Source organism: Alternaria postmessia, assembly GCF_024291825.1.
Source record: "Alternaria postmessia strain BMP 2775 chromosome Unknown scaffold_25, whole genome shotgun sequence".
Classification (NCBI taxonomy): domain Eukaryota; kingdom Fungi; phylum Ascomycota; class Dothideomycetes; order Pleosporales; family Pleosporaceae; genus Alternaria; species Alternaria postmessia.
This window is the reverse complement of record NW_026260098.1, coordinates 289,701-304,783: the sequence shown is the minus strand read 5'-3', so window position 1 is coordinate 304,783 and position 15,083 is coordinate 289,701. Positions and strand designations below refer to the sequence as shown.

At 52.4% G+C, this 15,083-nt stretch overlaps 4 protein-coding genes across 4 annotated transcripts; 1 reads left to right on the top strand and 3 right to left on the bottom strand.

Annotated features, from left to right (window-relative positions):
• Positions 1 to 945: 945 nt before the first annotated feature.
• Positions 946 to 3,349, bottom strand: ERB1 (Ribosome biogenesis protein erb1; the record flags this gene model as incomplete). The annotated part of the gene is made up of 2 exons (XM_051731329.1): positions 946 to 1,263; positions 1,319 to 3,349. The coding sequence occupies 2 exons, from the start codon at positions 3,347 to 3,349 to the stop codon at positions 946 to 948; spliced, it is 2,349 nt and encodes a 782-aa protein (XP_051589010.1).
• Positions 3,350 to 3,613: 264 nt separating this feature from the next.
• Positions 3,614 to 7,108, top strand: PRP5 (pre-mRNA processing RNA-helicase; the record flags this gene model as incomplete). The annotated part of the gene is made up of 2 exons (XM_051731328.1): positions 3,614 to 4,412; positions 4,464 to 7,108. 2 exons carry the CDS (start codon positions 3,614 to 3,616, stop codon positions 7,106 to 7,108), a joined length of 3,444 nt encoding a protein of 1,147 aa, XP_051589009.1.
• Positions 7,109 to 8,226: 1,118 nt separating this feature from the next.
• PSF1 (DNA replication protein psf1) lies at positions 8,227 to 9,025 on the bottom strand (the record flags this gene model as incomplete). Its single annotated transcript, XM_051731327.1, has 3 exons — positions 8,227 to 8,320; positions 8,409 to 8,941; positions 8,999 to 9,025. The coding sequence occupies 3 exons, from the start codon at positions 9,023 to 9,025 to the stop codon at positions 8,227 to 8,229; spliced, it is 654 nt and encodes a 217-aa protein (XP_051589008.1).
• A 709-nt stretch (positions 9,026 to 9,734) lies between these two features.
• Positions 9,735 to 11,379, bottom strand: J4E82_005056 (uncharacterized protein; the record flags this gene model as incomplete). The annotated part of the gene is made up of 3 exons (XM_051731326.1): positions 9,735 to 10,994; positions 11,045 to 11,101; positions 11,152 to 11,379. The coding sequence occupies 3 exons, from the start codon at positions 11,377 to 11,379 to the stop codon at positions 9,735 to 9,737; spliced, it is 1,545 nt and encodes a 514-aa protein (XP_051589007.1).
• Between the last annotated feature and the right edge of the window lie 3,704 nt (positions 11,380 to 15,083).

The window sequence follows — 15,083 nt, the reverse complement described above, 5'->3', positions numbered from 1 at the left end:
TTGATACGGCGTGGCATGGACAATATAAGGGCTTTAATCAAAGCACCGGGGATACTCCGCCAGCACAATTTCAGCGCGTCACAGAATCTATCCCACTCCTCTTCTGCCCTTGAGATGCTGTTGTATCGCGGGAACCGAGTATGGAGAAGCTGTAACCATAACCTGTCCACCAGAAGTCTTACCCCTACTGTCCAACCTCATCACTCCCAACACCGGATATCCAGATAATCTCAATTACAACCATCGCTCCAGCGGAACAGTCCTTGTGTCAAATATCCGCGCGCCCTGGGCTTCGCGGGAAGTTGATGTTTGTCGTTGACAAATTGGTAGATCGGGGGTTACGGCTCCGAGTTACCGTGTTAGGCAAGTTTGAAAAGGTGTAGATCGCGGTGTGGAACTGATCACTCAATGATCACCCAATGCCCAGGTGAGCCAGGCGAGCGCATTGTTGCGAAAGATACCTTTCCTGGCCACAATCCGCCGCAGACCTTGCTAACAAATCCAATGATCTTTTGCGCGGTCGATATTTGGATGTCCAAACGTTCAATGCATACTGTGCGCTCGATTCTTGCCTGCCTGCCTGCATGTTGTTCATGACAACGGCCGCTTTTGTTACCACCAACCGGTCTCTAGGCTTGATGGTATGAGTTGGACTATGTAAATGCTTGGACAATACAGCAGGACCTTTGCATATCAGAGGGATCTTTACATAAGCTGTAAAGATGATAAGCCATTTGGGCACAATGAGCGATATGCTGAAGTTTCGTCTTTTCTAGCTAGCACAGTTGACAGTACACTAGGTATTACATGATATGTTACTGCCCGTAGATCACAAGTAGTCCAAGGATACAGATTGGGGACAAAAGCATTGAATCTGTTGCATTTTCCGTAATTGCTCCAACGCCATGCAAAATGCAAGTCATGTAGAAAAGGCATATTACACATCTAGCTCCATAACCTCAATGTTCCGTCTGCACCAGCCGACACACACCACGGCTCCCTGGGATGCCAGTCTAGGCCCATTACACCCAGCCTGCTCTTGACCTTGTGTCCTCGCAATACCTTCAAGGGTACGATAGTTGCGTTCTCCATTAGGTCGCCTACAACCTTTCCGTGGAAAATTTGGATAGTGCCGTCGTCGGAGGTATCGGCAAAAAGAGGTAGACCACCTTGATGGAAGCGTACTGCACGGATAGCCTCCTTGTGGAAACGAAGAGTCTTGTAGGGCTTGTTGGAGAGGTCGAGATCGTGCCAAAGGAGACGCTGCATGGAAAGTTAGTGAATGCTTTACTAAAAGTTTGGTGTGACCGGAACTTACCTTGTCGTATGTTCCGACGATGATGTTGTCACCACCAGGATGTACGTCAATCGAGGAGATCCACTTGGCACCTGGTTGCAAGATTTTAACGAGTTCCTGTTTGGCGAGATCGTAGCTGCGGATGGTGTTGCGGGTAGCAACAAAGAAGATGGCCTTGGAAGGGTGGAACTGTGCGGTTTGAGCGATACCCTTCAGGCGGCGGAAGGGAAGTTGAGTGAGATGTTTTGAGACGGTGTGAATGGCTACTGCTGTGCTTTGACCCCGAGGCGATACTGTGGCGAAGTAGTCTCCTCTCCGGTGCCAGTTGATAATCTTGACAGCTGATCGGACTTCGACTTGAACCAGGACGCCCTTGTTTTCAAGGCGAGCTCCAGGACGGGACCACTTGCCAGGTGCTTGCTTGGGTGCTTCACCATCATTTGATTTCGGCTTCGACGTTGCGTAACCCCAACCTGCGTCGAGAACTTCGCGACTGGCCTGCTCAATGTCGGGTGACAGAAGAGTGAAAGGTACGATGAGGTAGACGTTCTCGCCACAAGCCGCAGCGACTACGGCGGCGTCCTTGGTAGGTCTCCATTGTACGGCATCCACGGCCTCTTCATCTGACAGCTTTGCATTCCAGACTTGGCGACCTGTCAAAATCTCCCAGATTCTCACATAGCCATCGTCACCTCCGCTCGCAACAAAGATACCGTTGGGATCGATCGATACACAACGGACGCGTCCTTCTTGTCCACGGAATATCGCTGCGCAGGTAGTTGGGAAAGGCTTCAGTTCCTCCGGGTTAGGTAGCTTGGGGAGAAGTGATTCAGGGTCGATATTCAGTCGATTCCTTCGAATACGAGGAGCCAGGTAGAGATCCAAGCTTCGCTCAAATCGCTCCTTGACGAATGTCTCATAACCAGGAACCTTGCGCAACGCAGCGTAGTCCTTGGGCAGGAAGTCCGTCTCTCGGTCCTCCTCGTCTTGTTCCAGCCATGCCTGCTCCTCAGCCTTATCCGGTAGATACTCGGGCGGTGGGTGGTAACTCGCTTCGTAGCCAGGTGGTGGCAGCTTAGGCGCAGGAATATGCATTGAGTTGTCTGGTCGTGGCTTCTCGTCGGCCCATACATCGAAAGTGAAAACGTCCTGCTCCTCTTCCTGCTCCTCAGGTGCCTTGTACGGCTGGATCCTGCCTTCTCTGATCGCCTTGACGAGCTTCATGACACGCTTCGCCTCGTGCTTGGAAGGAATGAATCGTCGCTTAGGCTCTGGTGCAGCGCTCAGTGGCATAATCTCCTGGTGGCCAGAGAAGTAGGCGACCATCTCTGGGTATGGGTCATATCCATCCTCGACCACCTCGTTCCTTGTGAGCTTCTTGAGTACCTGCAGCTCCTCGTCCGTCAGGTTCAGCGGCTTTCCTGTCTGAGGATCCGTCAAGCCTGTCCAACCCTTCGGTATGTCGATGCTGTCCAACAGCGCGTCCAGTGCTTCGCCCTTTGCTGGGCGCATGATCTTCTTGCCATTGATATCGTAGCCAATATGCGGGTATTCATCGTAGTACTTGAGGTCGATGTTGCCGATCGTGTTCGTAGCTTCGGCGTCAGAATCGTCCGACTCGTAGACTGGGTCGATTTCCTTGTAGATGTAACGAGTATTGCCGTGCGCGTCCGTTGTGACAGTGTAGTTGGGCTTGAGATCTTCATCGTCGTCCAGTTCTCCTGTTGCATTGCCATAGGCGTCCAGATCCATCTCATGTGTTGGTACTCCATTCTTCTTGCGCAGCGGAACATCTGAGGTGTTCAGATTGCGCATTTCCTCACGAATTTGCTCCGAGTCGCTGTCTTCCTCCTCTTCTTCATCTTCGTCGGACAGGCCCTCAATCACACTGCTGGCATCGGTATCGGCATCTTCATCTTGGCTGTCGTCCGAGTCGTCCTCGGAATGCGACAAGATGCCTTCCAGCAGTCCGTCACCCAGCTCGTCCTCCGATTCGCTTGGCTCGGGCGCCGGGCGCGTAACTACCTTTCTCTTGCGCGGATTGACAGACATATCTGGTGTTTGATGTTCACTTGTCACGTTCACCTTGGACTGTCGCAACTTCCCAAAAATTATCGCTAGCGTCCAAGATTTCGGTTTTAGCGCGTCGCACGTGCCAGGCGACCATCAGCCAAGGAAACATGCTCGGGGACCCTATTCGTTACAACTTTCAAACTCCGCAGCTCACTTATACCCCACGCAATTGCACCCGCCCGCATCTGCTGCTTGAGGACGCCACATCCAAACTGATTACAGCAGTAACTTCACCGACTCAAGATGGCGACGCGCCACACTGATTACGATCGTAGACGCCATTCCCCGCGCCGAGACCGTGACCGCGACCGCGGAGATCGTGGAGACCGCTATGGCGAGGGACGATTTAGAGACGACCGTGACCGCCGGGACCGCCGCGATGACCGGAGGGAGCCAGACCGGAGAGACCGGGACCGCGACACGTACCGTCGACGTTCACGCTCTCCACCACCTCGTCGCCGCGACCGATCTCGAGACCGTGGCGACCGTGGTGTAGACCGTGGAGACAGCTACAGGCGCGATCGCGATGGCGACAGAGACAGGGACAGGCGTCGCCGCTCCACTTCTCGCCGACCTGGTTCTCGGTCCTCTGTCACACCGGCACCTGGATCCGACAGTTACAGGCGTGATGACAGGCGCGACGACAGGCGCGATCGACTGGAGCCTTCCTCGCGCGACGAGAGGAAGAAAGATCCCGAGACACAGGTCAAGGACAAGCTCGCTGACCGCGCTGCGAAGCTGGCCGAGTGGAAGAAGCTCAACGCCGAGCGTCTGGGCAAGGAGAAGACGGATACGCCTGGCTCTGGTGCTTCGCCAGCTGTTACTGCGCCCGCAACACCCTCGGCTGCTGCGACGCCTCCGCCGGCCCCAGTGGCTGAAGCCAAGCTTGATACCGCTAAGACCAAAGCTGTTCTACAGAAGAGCGCTACTGAGAAACTCAAACAGAAGCAGCCCGAGAAGTCGACCTTCAGGCTGGATGCTTCCGCCGCAGCACGCCCACTAGATATGGCCAAGCCTGCTGGAAAGACTGTCACCGCTAGTAGTAAGTCTTCCTCTGGATCCTCTGCTACGAACCACAGGCTGACCCTTGCAGAACCCCCCGTCGCTAAGGCTAATGGTAACATTGGTGCTTTCGGTCTCAAGACTAAGACTGCCGCTGAGACCGAAGAGGAGACTTCCAGAAAAGCCCTGCTCGACGAGGAAGGCCCCACCAAAAAGCGCAAGCTCCAGGCCCTCCCCGAGTTTACCACCAACGACGAACCCGAGCCTGAGGCTGACGGCGATGACCACGACTCTGAGATGAGTGGAATCGGCAGTGACGACGAAGAGAACAACGCCGAGCTCCAGGCTCGCCTTGAGAAGCGTCGTGCGGAGATCGCCAACGAGAACCAAGCAGACGCAACCATGGGAGAAGCATCTGCTGTCGAAGCCCCCGCCGACGACAAGATGGAAGTTGACGAAAATGCAGGCGCCGAAGAAGATGAAATCGACCCTCTCGATGCCTTCATGGCCGATCTCTCTGAGCCACAACCAAGCCGTGGGGCTCCTTCGGGTCAAGCTATGTTTGCTGACGAGCTTGAGCCTGTCGAGACCTCTGTCGAGGCTGAAGACCTTCTCGCCCTTCGTGCTGCAAAGAAGAAGAAGAAGGAGGTACCTACCGTCAACCACGATAAAGTTGAGTACGAGCCATTCAGGAAAAACTTCTACACTGAACCCTCCGAAGTTGCACAGATGACACCTGAAGAAGTTGCCGATCTGCGTCACGAACTTGATGGTATCAAGGTCAAGCCGGATGATGTACCCCGTCCCGTCACCAAGTGGGCCCAGATGGGCTTGCTGCAAGCTACCATGGATGTATTCACTAAGATCGGCTATGAGAGGCCCACGGGTATCCAGTCTCAAGGTGTGCCTACAATCCTCTCTGGTAGGGATCTTATCGGAGTAGCCAAGACTGGTTCTGGAAAAACACTCGCCTTTGGTATCCCTATGATTCGTCATGTCCTTGATCAACGCCCTTTGAAACCTACTGATGGACCCATTGGATTGATCCTCGCTCCAACTCGAGAGCTGGCACTCCAGATTGTCAATGAGCTCAAACCATTCCTCGCTGCATCTGGCGTTACGATCAAGTGTGCTTATGGCGGTCAACCCATCTCCGATCAAATCGCTATGATTAAGCGTGGAGGCATCCATATCTTATGTGCAACTCCAGGCAGAATGATTGATCTGACAAACGTCAACCAAGGCAGAGTGCTTTCTTTCCGACGTATCACTTATGTGGTCCTTGATGAAGCTGATCGTATGTTCGATATGGGCTTTGAGCCTCAAGTCATGAAGATTCTTGCGAATGTACGCCCTGATCGTCAAACTGTCCTCTTCTCAGCAACTATGCCAAAGAACATGCAGTCCTTGGCTCGCAAAGCACTGCATGATCCAGCCGAGATCACCATTGGTGGCAAGAGCAAGGTTGCTCCTGAGATCACTCAGGTCATCTCTGTCGTCCCGAATAGTTATGAGAAGAAGGTTCACAAGACGCTGCTATATCTTGGTCAGCTGTTCTCTGAAGATGAGAATGCCCAGGTGTTGATCTTCACTGAGCGACAAGAGACAGCTGAAGACCTCTTGTCCAAGCTTTACAAGTCTAAGTATTTCTCTGTCAACACGATACATGGAGCCAAAGATCAGACCGATCGTAACGAAGCGATCAATGACTTTAAGCAAGGTGTTCTTTCTATTCTTATTGCCACATCTGTAGCAGCTCGTGGTCTTGATGTACCTGGACTGGCCATGGTACTGAACTTCGATTCACCTACCCACTTGGAAGATTACGTGCACCGCTGCGGACGTACCGGTCGTGCTGGTAACAAGGGCACAGCCATCACACTCATCGAGAACCCCGGTCAAGAGCGCTTCGCACTCCACATTGTCAAGGCACTCAAGGAGAGTGGTACAGAAGTACCTCCAGAGCTTCAAGAAATGGCTAACACGTTCCATGAGAAGGCCAAGGCAGGTACCGAGAAGTACTACGGTGGTTTCGGTGGTAAGGGTCTTGACAAGCTTGACGCAGCACGTGCTCTTGAGAAGAAGCGCGAGAAGCGTCAACTCAAGCTCGAAGGCGTTGACGAAAGCGACGAGGAGGAGGAGATTGCGCCGATCATTAAGAAGCCTGAAGTTGCTGGTCCGGGTGTCGTCAAGGCCGCTGACCCTGCTGCAGCTGACGCCGAGGATCAACCACACTGGATGAAGCTCCTAAACAGTAAGATTGTGGTTAGCAAGACCGAACGCCCTGAAGCTTCTGCTTCTGGCAAGCCGATGACCGCGCGCGAGCGAGCAATGGCCGCTGCTTCCAAGGTCGACGGAAGACTGAGCAAGAAGGGTATGATCCACGCAGGTCAGCCCATCGACAACAAAGGCCCAGATGCTGGTCTTTATCACTCGACCATTGAAATCAACGACTTCCCTCAGAAAGCTCGATGGGCCGTCACCAACCGCACCAACGTCGCCAAGATTCTGGAACAAACCGGTGTCTCCATCACGACCAAGGGCAACTTTTACCCAGCTGGCAAGCAGCCTGGTGAGACTGATCTTCCTAAATTGTACATTCTTGTTGAGGGCGATACCGAAAACATCGTCACACAGGCTATGATGGAGCTCACCCGTCTTCTACGTGAGGGGACAATTGCAGCTGAGGACGCATCTGCGACCCGCGGACCGACTGGGCGTTATTCAGTCGTCTGAGAGACTTGACAAAGGTAAATTCCGCTTGTTGCAATCTTTTTTTCTTTTCCATGGCGTCAGTTCACTGCATTGGGAGGGATGGTTCACTGGATGGATCAGAATGGCATCGGATGGAGTTAAGGTTTCAATAAGACTATGCTTGGGAGAGTAGTATCGGCTTCACCGCATATCTCTTGGCTGTACTAAAACGTAAGTGCTGGCCTGACACATCGCTTAATGTTTTCTCTGATTTACACACCCCGTCGCAGGTCATTTCTTCGTTGATGAGCTTCTACCATGGCAAAAGGACCACGGTGTCGAAGTTGCGACCACATCATTGTACGTTAGTGGATCAACCACGTAGTTCACCGATATGTCATGTGAGAATGATCAGTCTTGACTTCAGGAGACGCAATATTGTGTCAATATCTAATTATTGGTTTCACTACCAGTTCTGTATCTCCATACACAAGTGTGCCCACAGATGGTGAACAAAAAAAACTTCTCAGAACATGCGTGCCAATATCCATGCAAGCGAATGTCGGCGACTCATGCTCTCTAACCTAGATCCCTTGGTATGACTACGACCTATTGCCCAGTATGCAATGACGTACCGATGCAGATACTAACTGATGGCGGTATCGCCGGCCAGAATCCATTAATGGTATTTTACATGCATGTCGGACATGTGCCTGTGTTGGCGCCATAGTTGCATGCATGCTTCCTCCCAGTCTACAGGCCGACTAACAGACCTGCTGCAAAGAGTGCATCTAGCGTCCATCTCTGCCTATTTTAAGAAGCCTACAGGAGTCTGTGGGGGGCAAGGTCCAGTGAAGATTTCTGACAGCGTGGTATTCCTCCTAATGGTGATGGTGGGCGGCGCGTGCTTCCAGAAAACACAGCCTTGCCGCCACTGAGATCTGGATCTGGATATCCCTTGGTCTCGGGTGCGGCTCGGCAACCCAGCTTCGGGGCTGATCTTACAAAAGTGTTTTGGGGGCCAGGTCACGGAGGTGTAAAGGATTTGCCAAATCAATATCTCCGCGGGAGGACATACCAGGTTAATTGGTTGGTTGAGAAGGCATGCTGTGTGATGCTGCATGGCAAGGAGAGTCGATCTCACATGTATTGGAGAGAGATTAGCTTAGACGTTGGAGGTATCCTTGCGTGATGAGGCGTTCAACGTCGCCATGCCGGACGTAGAATTGCGAGTTCTTGGTCAGGGTTATGGACCTTATAGTCAGTTAGCAGAGGCATGGTATTGGGCATATTGTCCCGTTAAAAGAACAATCTTCGGCATACCGAGATTGTCATCACGTACCCGTATTCCGTCTGTATCTCGCCCGCATCTTTTAGGACGCGAACGTCGATGAAGAGATCGCGAGGCGGCTCCAGACTCCCCGTCAGGTCGATGTCGGTCCATTGCCCCTTGTACGCAGCAAGCAGATCGCTGTACTGCCTCACGTATTCTTCCTCTTCTGGACTCAGACTGCTCTCTTCTTTTCCGCCTCCGGCACCCATACCATTTCCCCTCCCTCCTTCTCCACTATGGTCCTTGCTGCCCTGTTGCTCCAGCACATCGATACCCTCCCAGCAGTATTCCTCCAGCTTGTCGCTCCGCACACGGTGGTAGGCGAGTAGACACCGCTTGTTCCGGCGCATACACAAGTGGTTTACAAGGAGAGCGCAGGCTGTTTCAGGCGATGCGCTGGGGTTGAAGGAGCCGCTGTAGGGAGCGAGGATCGACGAAACGTCTTTGTCGAGGTCGCGCACTTCGCGGACTATGGAGCGCGTGAGCTCCGAGGCATAGGGCGGAAGATGGGGGAGGGCAAGAGTGCGCTTCGCGTTTTGCACCTGGGCTTTGTTAGACAGGTCGTGGAGCAGCAAAATTGGGGGTGCATTGAATCTTACTAATTTATTGGCCGCTTCTCCATACATGATCTATATTTTTTTTTCAATCTCCTCGAATGTCTTGTTTCTTGGTAGTAACGGAGAATGTGCTAGTTCAGGCAAACAGAACGGCCGCTGCAAGTTGTGGGACACGCAAAGTTGTCAGGTTCTCGAGATGACGCGCCGTGATGGATGTGGTTTTGTGGGTGCTTGATCGGGCAATACTAGGGCAGTTGACGTCTATATCTTGCTGTGGATATTTCTTGGACCCTCTCTTCCACCAAGACAGGCGCGTTCGCGACGCGGGGACAGGTGGGGCTGGACGGGCCTTGGCTTTGTCGAGTCCAACTTCACTCTTCCGGCAACCCCTTCGACAAGACCAGCAACCCACGCAAGCTCATTCGCCAGCACCTTCAAACCCTCCGCTAGTGGTATTTCCTTCGTCGTCACTATGGAGCGCGATGGATTCATGTTACATGGGATGCAATGTCACGTCATGTCCCTACATCGAGACGATTGAAGAAGGCTGATTGAACACTAATATATACATCTCAGTCTACATACGCGATAACACTATGTCTAAATGCTCTAAGTCCCGGAACTTTTGGTTCGATCAACGCCTTGAATGCTGCTCACCGTACAAGAGCCCGCCAGAGGCCCTACGATGCTGAAAAGAATGGTCATCGCTTCGGAACAACGTCGCACGTAAATACAATGGCGATACAACCACCAAAGACACCAGCTAATATGATATAGATCACTGCTCGCCCATCCATTTGTCAAACTCCGACTCTTGTTCGAGTGATACCATGTTTGGATCTGACTGCCAGGATTGGTACTCGTTGGGTGAAAGATCTAACAAACCGCCGAGGTTGTGTTGCTCAAGCCTATCTCCTTGCATTTCCGGGTGGACGTTCTGGTATACGTTGTTCTGCAGTGCTGCAGGATCGATATCCGAGTGGTTACCTCCATCGTAGGCCAACAACATTGGATCCAGTTGCCCCTCGTCGAATGGTGTGCCGAGATCCGACTGTAGCAGAAGATCATTCGTATTCCCTCCGGGCAGTCCCAGCATAGACGGGTTCGAGTGAAACTGCATGGAAGATGGTGGGCTTTCTACCATCCTCATGTGCATTTCGTCTGCATAATTCGGACTCATGTGCATGTTGGGATATGCAGTAGTCTGGTAGTACTGGTTGTAGAGCTCGTTGTGGCTTATCGGCATCGGCATCGGTCTGCCTTCGTTCGTTACCTCCCAGGAGGATCGATTAATACCATTACCATTTGGACCGAACGAGTGGTCGAAGTACTCTGCAGCAACACCACTCGATGGATAACTGAACGATCGGTCGACTCTCCTAGCCTGTCGTGAGCGAGACCTGCCACTACCAGGAGCCCATTCAGCATCGTCAAGATCGCTAGGTTCTTCTTCGTCTGACCATTCGCTTCTTCGTTTCCGCGCCGGAACCGCTGTTTTGCTGGGCGAGAACTTGTATGTTGGGTGTGCGTTCTGGTGGTTGATCCTCTCGATCTTTGCGTATTCGTTGTACAGTTCACGGATCTCCGGAGGCTCCAGTGGCCAGCTCTCTCCCGCTACTGAGGATACGACCTGGTGGTTGTTCTGAAGACACCATGACTTGGCCCTTTCCGCAAACGCCGACCGATACAGCATGAACGAGTTCATGGGACGAGTGATATATCCGTTCCTCTTCTCCACTTCCCGTCTCCTGACGTCCGCTGGCCTATTCACCCACTCTTCCATGTTCTTGACTGGGATATGATGTAGCTCCTTCGTCAGGATACTCAGTGGCGCAGTCAGTTTGGGGGTCTTATGCTTTTCGTTCTTCGGCGCCTTCGCCTTCTTAGCTCTAGGCGTCGCCTTCGGTCGAGGGCTGCTTTCGTTCCGACGTGGGGAGCTGGACGACGTCGTGGCTCGTCCGCTGCGGGTCGTTCTACGTCCAGAATCATCACCGTTCGATGATCTCGGCGTCGGCGGCGAGAACAGAGCTTGGTCATTCTGGCATTCATTAGCAACCAAGTCAAACACGACCAGCAATATTTGCTCACGGGCATGCCGTTATACGAGCCGTTATGGTAGTACTCTGCCGGTGGACCATACCCGTCCTGTAATTTGATCAGCATGGCTATATATGCAAGGATGTAAGGACTCTTACATATTGTATACTTAGTCCGAGCCCACGAGAGTGGTTGTCGGCATGTGACACATGTGAAGGGATCCCTTCGCGCGCCACCGAGCTGGGAGAACCATACCCTGCCTCACCGAATGGATAGCCGCGATCTACGTTGTATTGCGCAACCTGGTGCAGACCGGTCTGGTACTCCGACCCGGCATTCGGTGGGGTAGGGGGGTGTTGTTGGATGAGCGTGTCACCTCTCATCATAGCGGGTGTTAACGCCTTACTCAATCGCTGCGACGGTGGAGATTGCTGGCTAAAGCTCTGTTCACTTTTACCGATTGGCCTCGTTTTGAACTCAACAACACAGATAAGCGATAGAAGTTGGTGATGAACAAGACCAAGCGCAACTGGGTTGAGCGGAATGAGTCTTCTGTTGGCCTAAAGTCTCGGAGCCTGAAGACCGATTGGGGATCGTTGTTTCTGAATACCGGAAAGGGCTCTTTCGGTTTCTTGAGACGATGCCGAACCAGTCTGCTCTTCTCCAGATATGGTGCTGATATGTGTCAGTAATGATACCGGCTATGTTGGCCTTTGCTGGGTTTGCTTCGTCGCAATGATGCATAGCAGTTCGCAAAGAGTTCAGGGAACGAACCTGTTGCAGTTACCCGCTTCTCACCGGCACCAAGGCTTTGGCGCAGAGACAATCAACGTGGACGACTACGTGATGCCAATTTGCAAATCAGACACTGCTGGAGTGTTTGAGTTGTGTTGTTTCGGCCGTGTCTTTGTGGCGAAGGCAGAGCTCGAGCAAAGTGTGAAGGGCAAATCAACGGAGAAGGATTCTTTGTCCGGGGTCAGTCCTCAGAAGGTATTTGTAGCGACTACTAAACCTCGAGGTCAATTGTTCACCTATAGTGTATAGTGTACCTGTTCGTCTCAACACGGACAAAGGCCTACCGGATTGGTGTTGCCTGGGCGCGCTTGACACACTGAGAAGTCGCGCTGCTTTTGGATCGCAGGCCTCCCAAGCGATTCAATACCTACAAGATGGCGCAAGACTTAGCCCTCTGGTCCGTTCACGTTTCGAAGTCGAAAATACCATCTCCCTACTGTTGTGGGGTTGAAAGCGGCCCTCAGCCCCTCCACAGCGACTGCTACGAACGGGAGCTACTCTCAATTTGGGCGCCCTTGTCCAACTTTCGCCTACCCTACGAAGCTGTCTACCAATCTCGACAGGGATTTACGATGGCTTGCAGCACTGATATGCAGTGGGCGCTCGCTATAGCAAGCCACACGCTCACTGGTATCTTTAGCCTCTAGAGCGACCCTTGGAGTTGTGCTCGACAAGATCATGGGCTGCATTCTTCGCACCAATTGCATCACCGGCGGCTGACGGTCTCCTTTCTTGGGCAACCAATGACATAGATGGTACATGACCACATTTTTCTTAAGGCTTAACTCGGTTGGCCGACCAAAATCTGGGTTCTTTCGCTACGTAGCTAGGCCCTGCGTGCTTTTTACGGACGGCTGCATCCTATCATGCCGGTACCCTGACAGCTGTTCGTGCTTGGCAGGGCTGACCACGATACCACGAGATCTAATTTTTACAACGCGCGCCAACATCCATCTATACAATCGATCTTCAAGCAGCGTCAAACCAGGCATTACTCAAACACTTGATCCCAAACGCTTTATCATCGTTTTACGTCTCCTGGACAAAGAACCAGCACAGTAATTCCGACATACTGGTCACAGTGCGCCTCCGCGGCGAGGCTTAGGTGCGTTGACCGCTTAAGCCTAGAGTGGTTCCGTCAATCCTGTCTGTTCGGCTATCAAGGCCAATATTCCGTGCCGACGAGCTTTTCGGTAAGTCCGTCACAGTCAATTAGTCCTCCGTATCCTTGGGCGACAGGTCGCGGACAGCTGGGCAACGTCCTGCATATTGCATGCATAGAGCAAAAGTTCGGTTGCTTCCGGTCGATCGTGTTGACATGGGGACCTGCCTTTGGAATGCGTACTATCACCTTTTCGGCACGATAACCAAACAGTTCCGACCTGGGGCGATCAGGTTTGACCGAGCCTCAAAGACGAGAGTGATTGGTTTGAGCAAGCGCGAAACATCAGTGGGTCCACTGTCTGCGACATTGCTTTGAATCAGGAGGCTTGAATGCGTCTGTGATGTTTGAACATGCATGTTCTGACCGGTCTACCTAAAAGTGAACCCAAACGTGCTATCAACACAACACGATGTTCTCACAGTACCGTAAGAGCCTACGTCAGATGACATAGGAGGTGTCTATAGTGTGTACAGCAGTGGCAACTCGAGCTACTCGTAGTGGCAGGCCTGGAGAGAAGCCTTCGAGCACATGTGCATGTGATCGACGCTGTAGCTGTCAATGTCTGCCTTCACTGAACCGACTTCCGCATTGCTCAGACAGGCCAAATCTCCGGTGACTTTTGCCAGCTATGGCAATTTTGAGATTTTATTCTCACCATCTTCCAACACCATGATCCCGTCTGCTGAGCTAGGAAGATAAGCTCCGTTGGCTCTACCCGTCATGGAGCCAAATCAAGTCGGTCACACACCTGTCCGCGCCTCTCGATACGTTGTACAACCACCATATTCCTCTAAAACACTCGGTACCTTGCAATAATAGCGAATGAAGAGACGATGTGGTCCCATTCCGCGGAGGCTAAGAACTAAGGTCAGCTCTCATCTTCCTGTAAGGAAGGGTCTAGCGGTTTACCCCACTTTCCCAGCGTTGCTACCATGGAACGAGCTTATGGCACGGGAATGCCGTCGATAGTGTGATCGGAACTACCAGCATCATCGAGCTCGAAACATCCTATGCTCAAGCTTCGGACCTTTTCTGCTCACAGCATGACAAGTGCCGCGCCACCGGCAAACACGCATCGAAGCTGCATCTATATGACATCTTACACTCTGCATATGCCCAGTCATATCGAGTATACACGCCTCGGCACAAGAAGGCGGAATTGGTACGCTAGTATGCGTTCTTGCAGTAGGCCAACGGTCGCGGTTGAATCGAGCAACTATGCCGCGAGGTACCGACGTTCACAATGATGGTTGGTATGGATCTCATGCAAGTATCGCACGATGTGCGGCATTCCTCAACTCCTCTCAATGAGTTAACCCGTTTTAGCGCGATCAGAAGACACGGCACAGGGGTAACAAACGGTTACGCAGCTCCAGAGCGAAAGCTTATCATACATTTCTCGCGTCTAGGCATACCCCAACATCCCACCCAGCAACGAGAGAGCTCTGTCGCCTCTAGTGCTAGAGCGCTTATCTCGGCTACTCGCCCGGCTAAAGTAGGTTTGTGACGAGCGGTACACCAGCGTCAAGGAAGCACAGGGAAAGACATGTCACAACACGTGCAAGATCCACCAAGCATGGGCCTACGCTCAATGATCGCTTTTCAACGGTTCACCTCAGGTTGTCGTAGACCCAGCGCCACTGTCAGCCTTAGGACACGCCTCTCGCTCTACCCCTCACTTACCTCTTGTCAATCCTGCTTGCTTCTCTGTTTCTTTGGGTAAGGCGCTAGCAATACTCAAATCACAACTCAACTCATTTCCCGTTGCATTGATGCGGCTCAAAAGCGACATGGGTCTTTCCACAACCAGCTAGCATTGTGTTACGCCACGCCATGGAGTCGGTACGCGCTAGCACGTGATGCTACTAACGCTCCGCTCACACGCTTACCCCAGTCGCTGGGCAAGCGCCTTCCGCAACGGCTGCCAGCCTGATGTGGGTAATGGTGACTTCCACAAGGAGTGGCAGAAGTGTAGGTTTTTGCTAGCTGGTGTTTCTTCTGACAGACGTACTTTCGTTGAGGTGCCTATCACTGTACTGAGACTGCACATGCAACACAGGATGGATTATGCCTGATACGCGATTTTGTGGCTCTAGCAACGGAAACAGACATGTCATGTGGCATGTGTAT